At 36.4% G+C, this 16,738-nt stretch overlaps 1 protein-coding gene across 1 annotated transcript in view; it reads right to left on the bottom strand.

The window, feature by feature from the left end:
- The window catches only part of LOC143248150 (chordin-like), a 142,817-nt gene that overhangs the window by 24,454 nt on the left and 101,625 nt on the right, over nt 1–16,738 (bottom strand). Inside the window, exons 8-12 of the mRNA XM_076496582.1 lie at nt 7,321–7,420; nt 6,748–6,895; nt 4,445–4,582; nt 3,480–3,583; nt 1,405–1,549 (exon numbers count right to left, since the gene is read on the bottom strand). Of these exons, the coding sequence (XP_076352697.1) occupies nt 1,405–1,549; nt 3,480–3,583; nt 4,445–4,582; nt 6,748–6,895; nt 7,321–7,420 (635 nt within the window). The remainder of the gene's footprint in view (nt 1–1,404; nt 1,550–3,479; nt 3,584–4,444; nt 4,583–6,747; nt 6,896–7,320; nt 7,421–16,738) is intronic.

Below are 16,738 nucleotides of genomic sequence, written 5' to 3'. Positions count from 1 at the left end.
GTTAAATAATTTTATGGTAGATATCGGTCGTGAAGTTTCCAGTTAGTGATTTTTATGTTACCTTTGTAATAGAATATAAATAATGACCTGTTCAAATTTATGCAGTATTTTTATGTTGCATTGGAATGTTTTTGTTTCTATTAGCCCATTTCGTTTATACAGCAATATTGTTTTGGTTTTCTTTCACGAAGTAGTAATGTTCTTACCTTTGTGTAGTAAGAAAGTTGATATTAGTTCACGTGTGGTATTAATGTAATGTCTTGTTATATACTTAGATTGATTTACTCCAAGTATTATATAAACAAAAAACGAACTAGAAATGAAAATCAACCAAAATAACCTATCTTAGGTCAGATGTTCTTGCTTCTTAAAGCTTTCAAGCGAACGCGATAACCGAAAATTGTTAACAAATTATCCATGTATATACATACAGTCATGTGTAAAAGTTAGGACACCCTATGAAGGCCTGTGTTTTTTTGTAACATTTTTTTCACATGACTGTACATATACACACACACACACACACACACACACACGTGTATTTTATTTCATTATACTTTACAGCTTTTACAGTAATCCTACTTATTGAAAAAGCAGTAATTTTTAATAAAATATATTAAATCAATAAGTGAACTGAAAACGAAACCGTAAGTATTGTTTTTTACATTACAATATAAATTTAAATTCATAACTTTTCAAAATTTTACAATTTTCAAGCGAGATGAAATTTATTTAAATAAAGTAGGGCAAAAGGTTTTACTAAATAATTCCATTGTTAATCGTTTCAAAAAATACCAAGTCTTTCGAGATTCTGACGCATCCTCTTACGCTAGCTTCCTAAACCTTAACACTATCAAAGTCGGCCTTGTTTTATAAATCTAGGAAATATACATAAATTATTAAATTATTTTATGGCCTTTATTACTATTTGTACTATCTACCTAAAACGTACTATCGGTAAATAATTTGCAGAAGTACACAATATACCAACTAGTAACTGGTATTTTATTATAATTATAAAATGGAAACTACCGGCAATAAAAATGCTTGTACTCTACAAATTATACCAGTTGTAACTTTGTCTTCATTGTATGTTGATTTCCAAAGCTATAACCAGGAGACCTTTGGTTAATTAAACACACTCATGATAGGACTTAAAATTAAAACATGATGTATTTGTTATGCTATATAGCAGGAAACCAAGAAAATCTGAATTTAAAAATTGTTCCAGATCGAACCGTTGGGGGAGTAATTAAATTCAAACGCTAAATCCACGTGTATGATTAATATTAAATGGATTTTAGTAGTAGCAACTGTTAAAATGGGTAATATTACGAATAGTTTTTAATTTCAATGAGATATTCTGCTTTTGTCATAAATCTGAATAATATCGAATAGACTAACTGTTACAAGTGGTCTTGGGCAAAATTCTTCCTCGCAGCACACGATTGCCATCTATCGATGAAATTTCCAAATTCAGCTTTCCTTTAGAGAGCAAAGACTCGTCTTCTTCTTTCAGGTCTACTTTGATATCTATCGAATTATAATCCTAATGGAAGAAAAAAAAATATTTTGTTCACCAATATTGTGTTTTCTAGCTACCAGTTTTCAGAAGCAATTAAACTGTAGATTTCATAATTTTACACAATTTGCCGTAACCATACATTGTCACTGTTGTTATATCTTTAAAATAATTGTGAGATGAACAGGAACATGATAAGCCATGCGTGTTTTTATATTTTAAACTACGAAATGCTTGAAACTCCTAGTAACTTAAATATGTTGACTGTGGAAGTTAATATCACTCCTAGCAACCTCAGTTTAGAAATTAACATCACTAGATAACTATAGAAACGCCCCCAGTGGCTGGATGTCTGCGGATTTACAACGCTAAAAATCGGGTTTCAATATCCGTGGTGGGCAGAACACAGATAGCCCATTGTGTAGCTTTGTGCTCAATTCACAACAACCATAGAACTAATATGAGTCCTAGAAGCTTTACTGTGATGAAATTGTTATAATTAACGTCACCCCTTTCAATCATACTACAGAAAGTGTGAAGAACTATATTACTAATAACAAATATGTCATTATGAGTATAGAAACTAGCATCCACCCTAGCGACTGTGAAAACTATTACTCCGAGAAATCTTACCAATCTTACCGTGATGAAACTGTGAAAACTTAATCACGCTTCAATCACCTCAGTGAATAATAATTTTGTTTTTGAATTTCGCGCAAGGCTACTCAAGGGCTACCTGCGCTAGCGGTACTTAATTTAGCAGTGTAAGACTAGAGGGAAGGCTAGTCATCACCACCCACCGCCAACTCTTGGGCTACTCTCTCACCAACGAATAATGGGATTGACTGTAACATTATAACGCACCAACGAATGAAAGGGCGAGCATGTTTGGGGTAACGGGATTCGAACCCGCGAACCTCGGATTAGGAGTCAAGCCCCTTAACTACCTGGCCAAATAATAACTCTAACGTTATAACTCACACATATACTAATTAGGGGGCAAATCGGGAAATAAATTGTGTTTGAAAAAGAAATGCCCACATTTCGAAAATGATTGTGTTATAGGGTTTTTATTCATTTCTATCAAGACTTCTTGAACCCGTGTTTTTCTAACATCATGAATACGTATACTCATTAATGTTACAAGTTTGTTGTAAAACTAAAAATAAAGTCAACTTAATAACTACTGACAACTTTGTGATTTTTGTTATTTCTATGAAGTATCTGTGACAGAGCTAGTAATGGTTATTATAGTAATATAGAATGTGAAGTATATTGTCTTAAAACGATGTGTAAATCAGCTAGTCACGTGATAACCATGGCCGATATCAAGACGCGGTGGAATGATACGCAGTAGAACTTTAGATAGTGTTAAGACAAATAAATTATACAGCTTTTGAGGAATATGACAGCCATTTCGTGCGCAAAATGTTCATACACTCGAATTATAAAGATGTGTTGAGATCTCGGGTTTTAAGTGCCCAAAGTAGAAATATTGATTGCACTTAGTAGCAACGGAAAACAAAAAAAATATGGATGAACCATTCAGAAAGAGACCTGGAATATGTTTACACAAGTTGATTCTACAACATATTCGTTCGTATATCGAATACGTCAAGCAGTGCAGAATGGAACGGGTATTCACGATACTCCATACAAAGGCATAACGGTCACGCTGCCATTGGACGTCTTTGCGATCAGACTGTTGAAACTGGTTCTGAGACGTCGTTACTTATTATGGAAAGCACCCAGAGTGGCAGGGTATACTTTAGACATGTCACAGTTGTGAGTGATCCTTTTACAATAAAAACTACTCTGCAGGATGTACGGTTGTTAGATAGAGCATTACTGGATCGAACGTGGCTACATATACTGTAACGATGTAACGAGGCTCTAGAATCGTTTTAACATAATCTACTTAACCTCTGTGGATGAGTTTCCATGGTAACGTACTTACCGGATCGACCTTCGACAACACGTGGGAGTATTTGGACAATAGTTCTCTCGAGCCTGTCGAAGTTTCTCGATGTAAATTTATCAGTATATTTACGTCTCTTGCATCTACGATAAGTGAAAATAATGTTCAATTAATCCACAAATTGTATACAATAAAATATACAATAATATACAATAAAACAATGTTTCTAACGGTATATGACAATTGTCAGTAATCGGATGGGTGTAGTTGTCTCAAAACCTAGTATCTCTGTGGACAAAATACAAGTTTGTAGACTTACAACACTAAAGTCTGGGGTTCGATTCTTGCGGTGGACAGAGCAGAGACAGCTTATTGAATAGCTTTCCTTTGAAAAAATAACACATCTTCGATTTTGGTCTAAATAAGATCATAATTACATAGTATAGTAACCTGAATTTTAAATAAAGCATTTCATGAATATTTTTTTTAAAGTTTGATCAGAAATGACGATGTGATATTTTGTTCAGTAGGTTTTCAATAATAGTTGGTTCACTTCATCAGTTATGATTATGTGATATTTTCACAGAACGTATATTCTAGATAACTGTCAAGTAAAGAGCATCTTTGGTCAATTAAAAATTTTAAACCTTAACAAGATTGTTGTTATGCAAAGAATTATAACACTATAAACAGTTAGCTTGGTAGTGAGTGAATATTTGATCGCTAAGCGCAGTGAAACTAAACAAACAGTGTGCACAATATTAAGTCATGAATTTTTATCATTTTAAGATTAGTAAGATTCAATCAAGTTTATCTTCAGAAACGGAACACAGACTTGGAGAACTTTTTTATTATTATCATGAATTGTTTTTTCTCCTCATGAAGCTAAATAAATCGTTAATGTAAGGAATTATATATGTCCGATACCATTTCATAAGACTAGTGTTTTTACGATATATTTATATACAATATGCAAAGTTGGATAAACGGAAATTAGAACTTACCTTTAGGAGTGAAGATACCATTGAATTCCAAATTAAGGAAAATATTTTCTGGGCCAAGAGATATTGATGCGATACCACCGCCACCAGTAGTGTCATGTGACCGTGATACATCCGGAAGTAACACAGAACTGTAAACCTCTATAGGAAGTTGAGATAAAAGGTGTATTTATTCTTTTTTTTTTAAACCAAAAGATAGATTATATATATATATATATATATGTAAATATAGAAAGAAGCAAAAATAATAAAAAAAACAACTAAAGATTAAACGTTTGCATATCCGGATGTATAATTACATTTAGTAACATAAAAATGACCAGAATGACTACTGACTTCTTGCATACCTACGGGTCATACTAACCAGCTGCAACCAAGTTAGTTTAGAAATACATGCTGTAACAAAAACACGTGATAGTTTTCTGAAGTCAGAGCTATTGTCCAATGTGTCCAAATTATTTTTTTTTACAGTCAACAATATCATACGTTTACTACCAAAAAAAAAACAACCCTGAAATTACCTAATAACATCAGCACTGAACTAAGACTGCCAAGTAGCTCTATATTTACGTATTCAAAAGCTCGTTTTAGCAATGTTTTCTTCAGTACAACTGCTAGAGTAATACGCAGATAACTTGTATATGTTAGTACTATGTATACCGTAAAGCATATTCGTTGCAGATGGTGAATATATTTCCCGTTGGTTGTCTGGTTGGTGTTTAATGGCAAAAAGCAGCGAGGCTATCTGCGCCAACGAATAGTGGGATTGACAATCACATTGTAACGCCCCCACGGCTGAAAGGGCGAGTATGTTTGGTGCGACGGGGGAATCCACCAGAATATATTAAAACTACATTTACTATAAAACAAGTGTTAAATTAATATATGTTAGTACTGCATTCATCGCAAAGAAAGCGTAAAATAACATTGAAAATAGCAAATATATATTTCCTGAATCGACTTGCATACTTCATAACTGCACTTTAATGTTCGTGTGATATAAAAATAATAGATATATTTTATACCCGAACCAATAACATGACTAAAGCATTTCGTAATACCTGACATCCTTTTGGTAAACACTTAAATATTCAGAGTTCACAGTAAAAAAATACTTAAATTCGTGTGTGTGCGCGCGCTATATAGGGTAGTGAGGGGTTTGTGAGGTCGAGGGAACGCATGCGTGTTGTTTATGTGCGAGCTCCGTATATTACACCAAAGTAAGATCATCCTGTCTCGATAATATCACAGTTTTATACAAGAGAATGAACTTAAGTTATAAATCCTCAGTTTAATGTCAAGTAACCTAAGACATGAAAAGCTCTTGTGTCATGTGGAGCGACAATTTAGAGTAAACAGCTGAAACTTGTGACCAAAACTGGTTGTAAAATCTCAAGTAACCACCAGAGCTCCCTCTGGTATCAAAATATTTATTTGCTTTTGATTTTTCTTACGAAGATGGAACATCAATTAGGATTCCGCCTCAAGTCAAGTGTCATTTTTGCATAAGAACAAATTAAGTGGTTGGGAGGGAAGCGATTATTGTTCTGGATCAGATTAAGACCACGTTAAAGTAAAGCTACAAACATTACTACCAGATGATTGATTAACAAACTTGTTGTTATTGCTACAGACAAGGACAGCCTGGAAGTCAAGACTCTGCCAAGATTCACTGCTGCTTATAGGTCATGTGGTTCGTGTTTCTTGGCTCACCAAATATACCATTGGTCTCCAACAGTGTAGCGGTGACGTCACGGCACAACTAGGAAACTCGCTACAGCATCCACGTCAAACCAATACGGTCTCGCTGTTGTATTGAGAACAATAACTATTGACAATATCATGTTTCAATTGCTCTGATTTTCTTGAGTTTATTATAATAACCCCCTTTTTATTTTCCGAAACCAATTGTAAAAATTTATATATATAAATAAAAGTGTTCTCGTACATTGTATCGTTACTTTTGTCGCTTGTTTGTTTTTGAATTTCGCGCAAAGCTACACGAGAGCTATCTGCGCTAACCGTCCCTAATTTAACAGTGTAAGACTAGAGGGAAGGCAACTAGTCATCATCTCCCACCACCAACTCTTGGGCTACGCTTTTACCAACGAATAGTGGGATTGACAATTATATTATAACGCTCCCACGGCTGAAAGGGCGAGCATGTTTGGCGCGATGGGGATGCGAACCCGCGACCCTCAGATTACGAGTCGTACGCCTTAACCCACCTGGCCATGCCCGGCCCCGCATTTCAATTTAAAGACATTGATTGTATTATTTCATAATCTCAATTAAAAACAACCCACCTGCACTGAATTTCATCTCTTTAGCTTGCACTAAGCGTCCAAAGGCGTGTCCATCCGGATGATGTTTTGTTGCCAAGAGTACAAAAAGTTTTCCTTTCATCAACTTACGCCGATAGACCTTGGGAATATCTCTCCAGACCCCGCAAACCTGACAGTTTAGAAGACGTGACCGTATTCAAAATTTTAGCTGACGTTAAAGTTTACTTATTAGAATAATTTATTTTTAATTTACGAATTTTCGTTTTTCGTAATAGTATGTTATAAAAAAAATCTGAATTTCACAGTTTGTTTTAAACAAACGTCTATGAACTCCATACAATAACAAAATTTAAGCTCACATTTTATGTTTCGACTTAAGTGCTTTTTACAACATTGCAATATGTATATGATTGTGACAAAACATAACTGTACTGATAATTAGTTAGCACTCTAACTCAATATAGAATAAGAACTGTTTTGTTTCGGATCAGGTAAACGACAATTTCATTTAAAGAGTGAGAAAAGGTAGTGATTGAAATCTAGTCAACTTCATAGCATTTCATTGTAGCGAACAAAGATAAAGGTAGCACAAACCTTGGAGTCCTTGACATGTTGAACAACCTCCGCCACCTGATGTTCTACGAGAATATTACGATGGTCGTCTGTAAACCGAATCCACGTTGGTCTTTCCATTCTAGAGTAAGAAACAGTAAACAATAAAATAGTAATTACTGTTTTGTTTGTTTTATTTTAATTTTGCGCAAAGCTACACGAGGGCTATCTGCGCTAGCTGTCCCTAATTTAGCAGTGAAATTTAGAAGGAAGGCAGTTAGGCATCACAACCCACCGCCAACTCATGAGGTTCTCTTTTACCAACGAATAGCGGGATTAACCGTCACATTATAATGTCCCCAGGCTGAAAGGGCGTTCATATTTGGTGTGACGGGGATTCGAACCTGTGACCCTCGGATTACGAGTCGCGTGCCTTAATCACCTGGCCATGCCGGGCCTAAAAGGTATTGAAAAGGGATAAAACGTCTGTAAAGACCACAGAGTTTATTTTTATTCAGTGTAACTTATTCATGTCGAACACAATAACGTTCATCAAATTTTAATATACGAGATATATTTGATATCACTGTGCGTTTCCATTACACCTACAATATCTCAATGTTGTCATGGTACTCACTGGTTAAATAAACCACGTTAAGGGCAATGCTAATCTTGTAACGGAATGATTTTATTCTTCTGTTAACTGAATGAATAACATTAATGAAAAGAAATTACATCGACTAGAAACCGCGAATATTAAGACGTTTAACATAAGAAAAGTAAAACCCCTCACGAGATTGGTGGTAAAAAAGAAACGGTGTTAAATAGTAGTGCTAATGCTCATGAATGGACATCAAAGTATGCATGGCTGCCGGGATGACATCGGTGAAACTGTTTTCTTGAACATATCATACAGGAAAAAGATATTGTTCAACAGCCGTAACGACCACTACTAGTTGACAACACTGAAAACCTATTACTAAAATATTGTATATCTCATAATAACACCACTACCCAAGACGACCATTATTACCTGCTAATTGTAGTCGGAAACTAACACCACTATTTCTACATTTCACAGTAACTGCGTTGGTTATGAACAATAACAATTAATACCTATTGATGTCAATAATAAAGCTAATACCAATATCTTACAAAACTCACACTAATAAAGTGTGCTAACAATGACATCTACTAGTACCAGCTAATTTCATTTGGAAGTTAATACTACTATCTTGTATATCTCAAAATAGCTATGATGACCAATAAAACTGAGTGTAATCAGAAACTTGTACTAGTATTGGATATACATCTCGTAGGAAGTTTTCTATAGTCATGCTGGCTACTAGTACCAAATTACTTCAGTTAGAGGATAATTCCAGTATCTTGTACATCTCACAATAAATACCCGACATAGTGCCCATAGTGTAGGGCTTGCCAGATGGAAGTTGGAACTATACTTACACATAAACATTTGATGAACGAAACGCAATCACATGAACATCTTCTTATAAAGTAAACTACTGAAGAAACTCTATCGTAACCATGCATACATGAAAATAAAAAAAAAATCGTATACCAGCAATACACACAAGTGTTTGTTTATTTTTTGATTTTCTGTTTAATTTCTCGCAAAGCTACACGAAGGCTACTGCTCTAGCCGTCCCTAATTTAGCAGTGTAAGACTAGAGGACAAATAACTAGCCATTACCACCCACCGCCAACTCTTGGGCTTCTCTTTTACCAACGAATAGTGGGAATGAACATCACATTATAATGCCCCCATGGCTGAAAGGGCGAGCATGTTTGGGGTGAGGGGGATTCGTGTTCGCCACCCTCAGATTACGAGTCGAGTGCCTGAATAACTGGGCCATGCTGGGTCACACTAAAGTGAAGAAAAAACAAATGAGTACCACACTAAATTAGAGACGGTTTATTAAACTGTCACATAATTTTCACGCTTTTGCTTTTTCGACAACTTATTATTTTTTTAGAAATTGGTCCTTCCTTCGTTAGTAAAGACAGTCAGTCATGTACCAAGGGAAAGGTTAGCCAAGTCTAGTGTAAATATTACAATTGTATGCTCTCTCACACGCAGTTCTACAGGAATGTGTTAAATGAGGAAGAATAAAAAACAAACTTTTAAAAGAATAGTTAATAGTTAATCACATTTACCCTCAAACCAGGTTTAAAAACTGCAATGGCGGGTATTGAAATAAGTAATTCTTATGCCGCGTGTACAATTTCATTCGTAATTATTTAAAATAAGATGTTTGTCAGAATATTCTCAATACACATTTGGAACATGCACTGTGAAAGTATTTATAAAATATCTTATTTCCATGACGCCCCGCATATAACTATCCACCATCAATACTCTTTTTTTTTTTTTTTTTTTCATGTTATCTATTTAACTAAATTTTATCTTCCTATTGGACAGGAACTTCCATTGTCCAATGACTTGGCTTAGCGACATACGTTCCGTCTGTCAAAACATGAACAATAATTTCTTGATGTTAATGGTAGTCCAAAAGATACAGTAAATGATTCTATAATAATGGTAAATAATCCTCTCTAAGTTTGTGCCGGAGTGAAAACTACCATCAGCGCCCCAGTGGCACAGTAGTGTGTCTGTGAACCTATACTATTAGAAATCGGGTTTCTATATCCGTGGTGGGTAGAGCACAGATAGCCCTATGTGTAGCTTTGTGTTCAATAACAAACAGTAACTACAATTATTTTTTTATCCATCTCACTTGTAATTCTTAGTCGGTTGGGTTTTCGGTTTGTTTTATTTCGTAGCCCCTGAAAGTTCTTACTCGAATAAGGTTGGAAAAATAAATTACGACAATTGGAACTGACTGGGTTTCTAGTTGTTGTTGTTTTTTGTTGTTGCCTCTCGCTAAACCTAACTCTGTACGGTAGTGCTTGTAGATTGAGAGTATCTTATAAAGTTAACGGGCAAATTGTTAGGTAAAAAAGAAAAGTTCGTGGAGTACTCAGGTTTTTTTGTGAGTGTGAGTAAGTAGAAACCAAGTGAGTTCGCCTATTCACTTAGAACCACAGCTGTTCTTTAAAATTTATTGTTCAAAGCAAATCTGTTGGCAGCTTGGGATTGAATGCATCATGGGACATCTTCACGTTTAGGTAATGAAAATTCAATCACAAACATATCTTTTAAAATTCTTCTAATTACTTTTAACTCCTAATTTTATTTTCTTTCTTACTTCCTCTATAACCGAAACTTACTACTTATTCCGATAGGTGTAAGTTACTTCTTAACTACATTCTCAGGTACATCTAGCCATTCATCGTCGTCAATTAATTGTAAAAATATATTATTTTCCTAAAATGTTACACAGATGATAATTTTAAACTGATGAAGTACCAATTGGTGGTTCATGCCTAGTTTGAAATATAGTTAGTAAGAGCTGTCTTATGGGTTATTTGTTTATTTTTTAACTCAAAGCTATTCAAGGGTCTAGCTAGGCTGTGCCCATTGTGGGAAATGAACCTAACATTTTGATTATAGCAAAGTCATTGGAAGCAAAGCTTCCAAATTTTTACAATTTAGTTGAATTCGCAGAGTTATTTTCAGCCAATAATTTCCTTCTTTGTTCAAGAAAAGTTACTTAAAAACTCCACGTCACGATAGGAAAATATGTTTTTTGGGATCAAAACAATAAATTAATTCTAAGGTTATTGACACTTTGGAACTTTTGACATGGTACAGAAGTTAACTATAGATTGACCCTAAAGAAAACTGCTGTTTTTCGAAATAGAAGTTATGAGTCACACAAGGCACCAGAATAACTACAAACATCATGAGAAGAAAAACATTCGAATTTACACACTTCATAAATCAACTGCATGTCTGTGAATTTTGACATTTTAAAAGCGTGACACTTCAGAATTCACGGGACAAATTTAGCAACGATAAACATGTCAGCTAAGCCTAGCGCTTCCACCTTTGCTCTTAGTGGAAAGTAAAGATTGATGGTGTAAAAGATGGCCCACTTCCGGTGACGTGTATATTTCTACTCCTGGAAAGTATCGGTCGTGTTCGATTTTAAATTCTCTAACCGTTACACTGTTGTGTAATGTACACTTTGTACCTCATTTCCGTTCACCCTTCCTCTACCCTATTTTATACCAAGCCAATAATGTCTCAAATTTAACTTAATGATTAACCTTCTGACACCAAATGTCTCCTCATTACATGTCTGACATGCCAAACTTGGAGTTTGTGAAATTATAATTTTGTCAGTTGGTGAACTTTAATTGGCCCATACTATTTGAAATGCAAACAACAAAAAAAATAATAACAAAAACATTTATTTATTGAGACACAAAAAGTTGTTCGTCTGACCTAACACTCACCAAGTTAAAACTTTCCAAATGGTGCTTGAGAGATTAAAATATTATGAATAGTCACTGCAGTTGGGGACATTTTCTAAAACATTACACCTAGAGCAAAACGTTTTCTAATCATCCAAGTGGCTTAAACCAGATGTATGATATTTTACATTAACGAAACTTAACAACATCAGACAAAATTTAATATGGGACTTATTCAATAATTTTCTCAATAATTTCAAGCATTTTAACCCTTTAGGTACAGTTTATCTTACCAAATAATTTGTGTGCCAGTAACTTTGTTGGCTACGGGGAGAGGGGTTCGCAATATTACGAGTCGTGCAAATAATTCAAACAAAAACACCATCAACTTCACATGTAATTCTGCCACTTGTTGCTCAGTTCCTTTGTATTTTAATATAAAACGGAGGATTTCACGCAAATTGTTATCCAATTATTTACTGTGAGCGTTCTAACAGGCGAGGCCTGACAGGGCTAAGTTGTTATGGCAATCGCTTCACAATCTGCGGCTCGTGTGTTCAAATACTGTCCCACCAAACATACTCGTCCTTTCAGCCGTGGATACAATATAATGTGATGGTTAATCCCATTATTCGTTGGTAAAAGAGTAGACCAAAAGTTGGCGGTGAAAGCTAGCTACTTTCTCTCTAGTCTTGTATGAATAAACTATGAATGGCTAACACAGATTGCCCTAGTATAACTCTGCGCGAAATTCAAAACAAACAATCTAACGGGAGAAAGCATAAAACTACTAAATACAATACAATATGTAGACTCCCATCGGTAGTAAACAGTAAATAGAGAGGCTGGTTATCTGAAGGTTAACCAAGATCAAACTAGCCCCCCCCCCCAGTGTCGTTGATTTGCCTAAGTTTATGCTGTCCATCAATCTAATTTTGCCCTAACATGTGTTTCATTTACCACCACCTCACGTCCAAAATCCACAGTTGAAAAACGCAGGAGCCAGGACTAACAGTTACCTACAGTTTACAAGTAACCTACAACTTACATCATTAACTTGCAAGACTGGAAACTTAAAGTCGTGTTGAACATTTTTATGTTGGTGGTGTACGTTGTTATACATGACTATTTTAAACCGTATCTATTATTTCGATTAAACAATTGGTTTTGCTTCTACATTTTAAAAAGATATTCATTTTACTACTTGTTAAAGCTGTTGAAAGTGTTGATATCTTAGGTTTATTTCTTTTTGTTTGTTGAATTTCGCGCAAAACTATTCGAGAGCTATCTGCGCTAGCCGTTTCTAAATTTGAAAAGATAATTGATTGATTGATTGATTTAGTGTTTTATGGCACAAAGCAGCGAGGCTATCTGCGCCAGACATTCGGTAAAAATGTAAAAAAAATAAATAAATGTAGTAATAGACATAAATGGAAATGAAGGTAAAACAAAAAAGTATAAAACCAATGTTGACACCCAGTCTACAATGTTAAGATAGAAGGCAGAGTATAAGAAGTTGTAAGGTATTTACTCTAGCAAAAAGGTAATGATCATAACCCACCAGGAAGACTAACAGATAAGTTCAAGAACCACCGTCAGTCACCTGAAGTTGGTCTTTCCAGTCCTGGTTCCGGGTTATGTGTCATAGCAACCAGTATCAAAATGTAAAAGAATAGAAGTTTTAAAAGATACATAGCAAAATTGTAACAATGAGTAGCCAAATGTCCAGTAAAAAGATAAAGTCAAGTAAATGGAGTAAAATTTGTAAAAGTAAATGAAGGTAAAACAAAACAGCAATTAAAACAGAAAATGGTGTAAAACCAATGGTGACATCCAGTCTTCAAAGTTGTAAAATATTTACTCAGCAAAATGGTAATGATCATAACCCGCCAGGAAGACTACCACCGTCAATCACCTGAAGTTGGCCTTTCCAGTCCTGGTTCCGGGTTATGTGTCATAGCAGCTATTATCAAAATGTAAAAGAATAAAAGTTTTAAAAGACACTCCGCAAAATCGTAATAATGAGTAGCCAAATGTCCAGTAAAAAGATAAAGTCAAGTAAATGGAGTAAAATTTGTAAAAGTAAATGAAGATAAAAGCAAAACGGCAATTAAAACAGAAAATGGCGTAAAAACCAATGTTGACATCCAGTCAACAAAGTTGTAAAGAACTACCTGTAGCAGAATGGTAATGATCATAACCCGCCAGGAAGACTAACAGGTAAGTATAAAAACCACCGTCAGTCACCTGAAGTTGGTCTTTCCAGTCCTGGGTCCGGGTTATGAGTCAATATGGCCAGTACTAAAAAGTTAAGTAGTAAAAGTGTGAAATGATATGCAGCAAAAGTATAATAACAACTCGCCAGGACGACTAACGAGTAGTTCAAACAGTAGCGTTAGTCACCTGAAGTTGGCCTTTCCAGTCCTGGTGTCGAGTTATTTAATGTTCTGGCCATTGTCCAATGTCAAATTGAAAGAGAGAGATTAAAACTGTGAAAAAGGAACCACAATTAAAAGGTGTAATGAATAAATATGCAACACTTAAATGAGATTAAAAGATTAATGGCCATTAAAAATTAAAAACATTATCAAGGTGGACAGAGTCAACATCACCAATAACTCTGTCCAATGTTACAGACTGACCCTGGGAAAAAATATGTTTAAAATATTGCCGTCGTTGAGAATTGTAACGATGGCAAGAAAGTAAAACGTGGCTGATAGTGATTTGAGTGTTACACAAACTACATTTCCAGATAAAAGAAAATGATGAGTTAAAAAACTGTGATCAATGCGTAGCCTAGTGAGAACAACTTCCTTCTTCCGAACTTTACGGAAGCTAGATGAACAAAGTCCAATTTTGGGTTTGATTTGAAAAAAGTTTGTTGTCACGTTGCTCACTCCAAGTGGATTACCAGCTGGCACGGAGCCGAGCCTTGAAGACAACACCATAGTCCATGTACGGAACAGGCATAGGAGTGATGGTGCTGGAGCAGACATATTAAGCTGCCATGTCTGCAAGCTTGTTCCCGCGAATACCAACATGGCCTGGTATCCAGAAAAACTGGATTGAAGTAGCTGCTAATGAGAAATGGGCCAGTCGGTTTCGAATATCAGCGAGAATAGGATGTGAGCTAACGTGTAGCGATTCCAAGGCAAATATAGAACTAAGCGAATCAGTATAAATAGTGCAGTTGGAGTACTGTTCAGCTGCAATATGATCCAGGGCAAGAGATATGGCATACAGTTCAGCAGTGAACACAGAAGCTGTAGAAGGGATTCTGAGCGCAACTACTGACCCATAGCAAACCATAGCAGAGCCCACTGAATTACCTGATTTGGAACCATCTGTATAAATGGGAACTGAATGATTGTTTGAAAGATATTCATTGAATAAAAGACGGTACTTCCAATCTGGGGTATCTGCCTTTTTCAGGTGACTGAAAGAAAGGTCACATTTGGGGGCTGTAATAAGCCATGGTGGGATGGGCCAACCTGTGGAATTTGCAATGTTATCCAAGGACGCACCCAATTCATCCAATTGCGCTCGGATGCGAAGGCCAAACGGAGCAATGACAGATCGTTTGTTCTGAAAAAAGTACTGCCCACCGAGGAAGGAAAACACATTTCCAGGTGGGATGCTTTGGTAAGGAATGAAGTTTCGAAGTATATTGTAAAGATAGCTGCAAACGGAGAAGGTGTAGAGAAGGTTCATGAGATTCAATGTATATACTTTGAACTGGAGAGGTACGGAAAGCCCCAGTACAGAGTCGAAGTCGTTGGTGATGAATGGGGTCCAGCATCTTTAAGGCCGAGGGTCTGGCAGAGCCATAGACCATTGATCCATAATCGAGTTTCGATCTAATAAGAGCACGATATACCTTTAACAGTGAACAGCAATCTGCCCCCCAACTGGTAAAAGAGAGTACACGGAGGATGTTCAGTGCTCTTGTGCATTTGACCCGAAGCTGCTTTAAGTGTGGTATAAAGGTCAGTTTACGATCAAAGATAAGCCCCAAGAACTTGGTCTCCGGGACCACTGGCAGCAAAACTTCACCGATATGAAGTTCAGGATCAGGGTGAATACCCCGTCGACGGCAAAAGTGCATGCATACAGTTTTGGAGAGAGAGAAATTAAAGCCGTTCGCCAGAGTCCACTTCCGTACACAATTGAGGGCGGTTTGTAGTTGCCGCTCAATATATCTCATGTTTGACGACTGACATGAGATGTGAAAGTCGTCGACATACAGCCCATTCGCAACAGTGAGAGGGAGTTGTTCAGTGATGGCATTTATCTTTATACTGAAGAGTGTAACACTCAATACACAGCCTTGAGGGACTCCAAGTTCCTGTACAAAAGAACGGGAAAGTGTCGAACCCACACGAACTTGGAATCTCCTGTCCATTAAAATTTTTTAATAAACATGGGTAGATGGCCACGTAACCCATATGTATGGAGGTCTCGCAAAACGCCATACCTCCATGTTGTGTCGTAAGCCTTCTCTATGTCAAAGAATATTGATACAAGATGTTGGCGGTTGAGAAAGGCTTCTCTGATAGATGTTTCAAGACGAATTAGGTGGTCTGTGGTGGAGTGCTGTCGACGGAACCCACACTGGGTGGGCGAGAGGAGGTTGTTTGATTCAAGGAACCAAACAAGACGAGCATTAACCATCCTTTCTAATGTCTTACAGAGACAGCTCGTCAAAGCAACAGACGGTAGTTTGAAGGAATCTTGGGATCTTTCCCTGGCTTAGAGAAAGGTAAAATAATAGCCTGGCGCCAGGCATCAGGAAAAACATTCTCCTGCCAGATCCGGTTGAAAACAATCAGAAGGACATCAAGAGAAGCAGGAGATAGATGGTGCAGCATGTCATAATGAATATCATCAGGTCCAACAGACGTACTGGCAGACCGATGAAGGGCCATTTTTAGTTCCACCAGGGTAAAGGGACAATTATAGTCAAAGAAACAGTCAGTTCAAAAGGAAAGAGGTGATCGCTCTGCCCGAGTCTTGATGGCCAGGAAGGTGGAGGAACAAGCAGAAGTGCTAGATACCCGGCAAGAGCTTTCACCTAGAGTGTTAGCGATGTTCCGAACATCAGTCACCTCCTGACCATCAGAGA

Source organism: Tachypleus tridentatus, chromosome 4 (genome assembly GCF_004210375.1).
Source record: "Tachypleus tridentatus isolate NWPU-2018 chromosome 4, ASM421037v1, whole genome shotgun sequence".
NCBI classification, from domain to species: Eukaryota; Metazoa; Arthropoda; class Merostomata; order Xiphosura; family Limulidae; genus Tachypleus; species Tachypleus tridentatus.
This window is presented reverse-complemented; position numbering and strand designations above follow the sequence as displayed.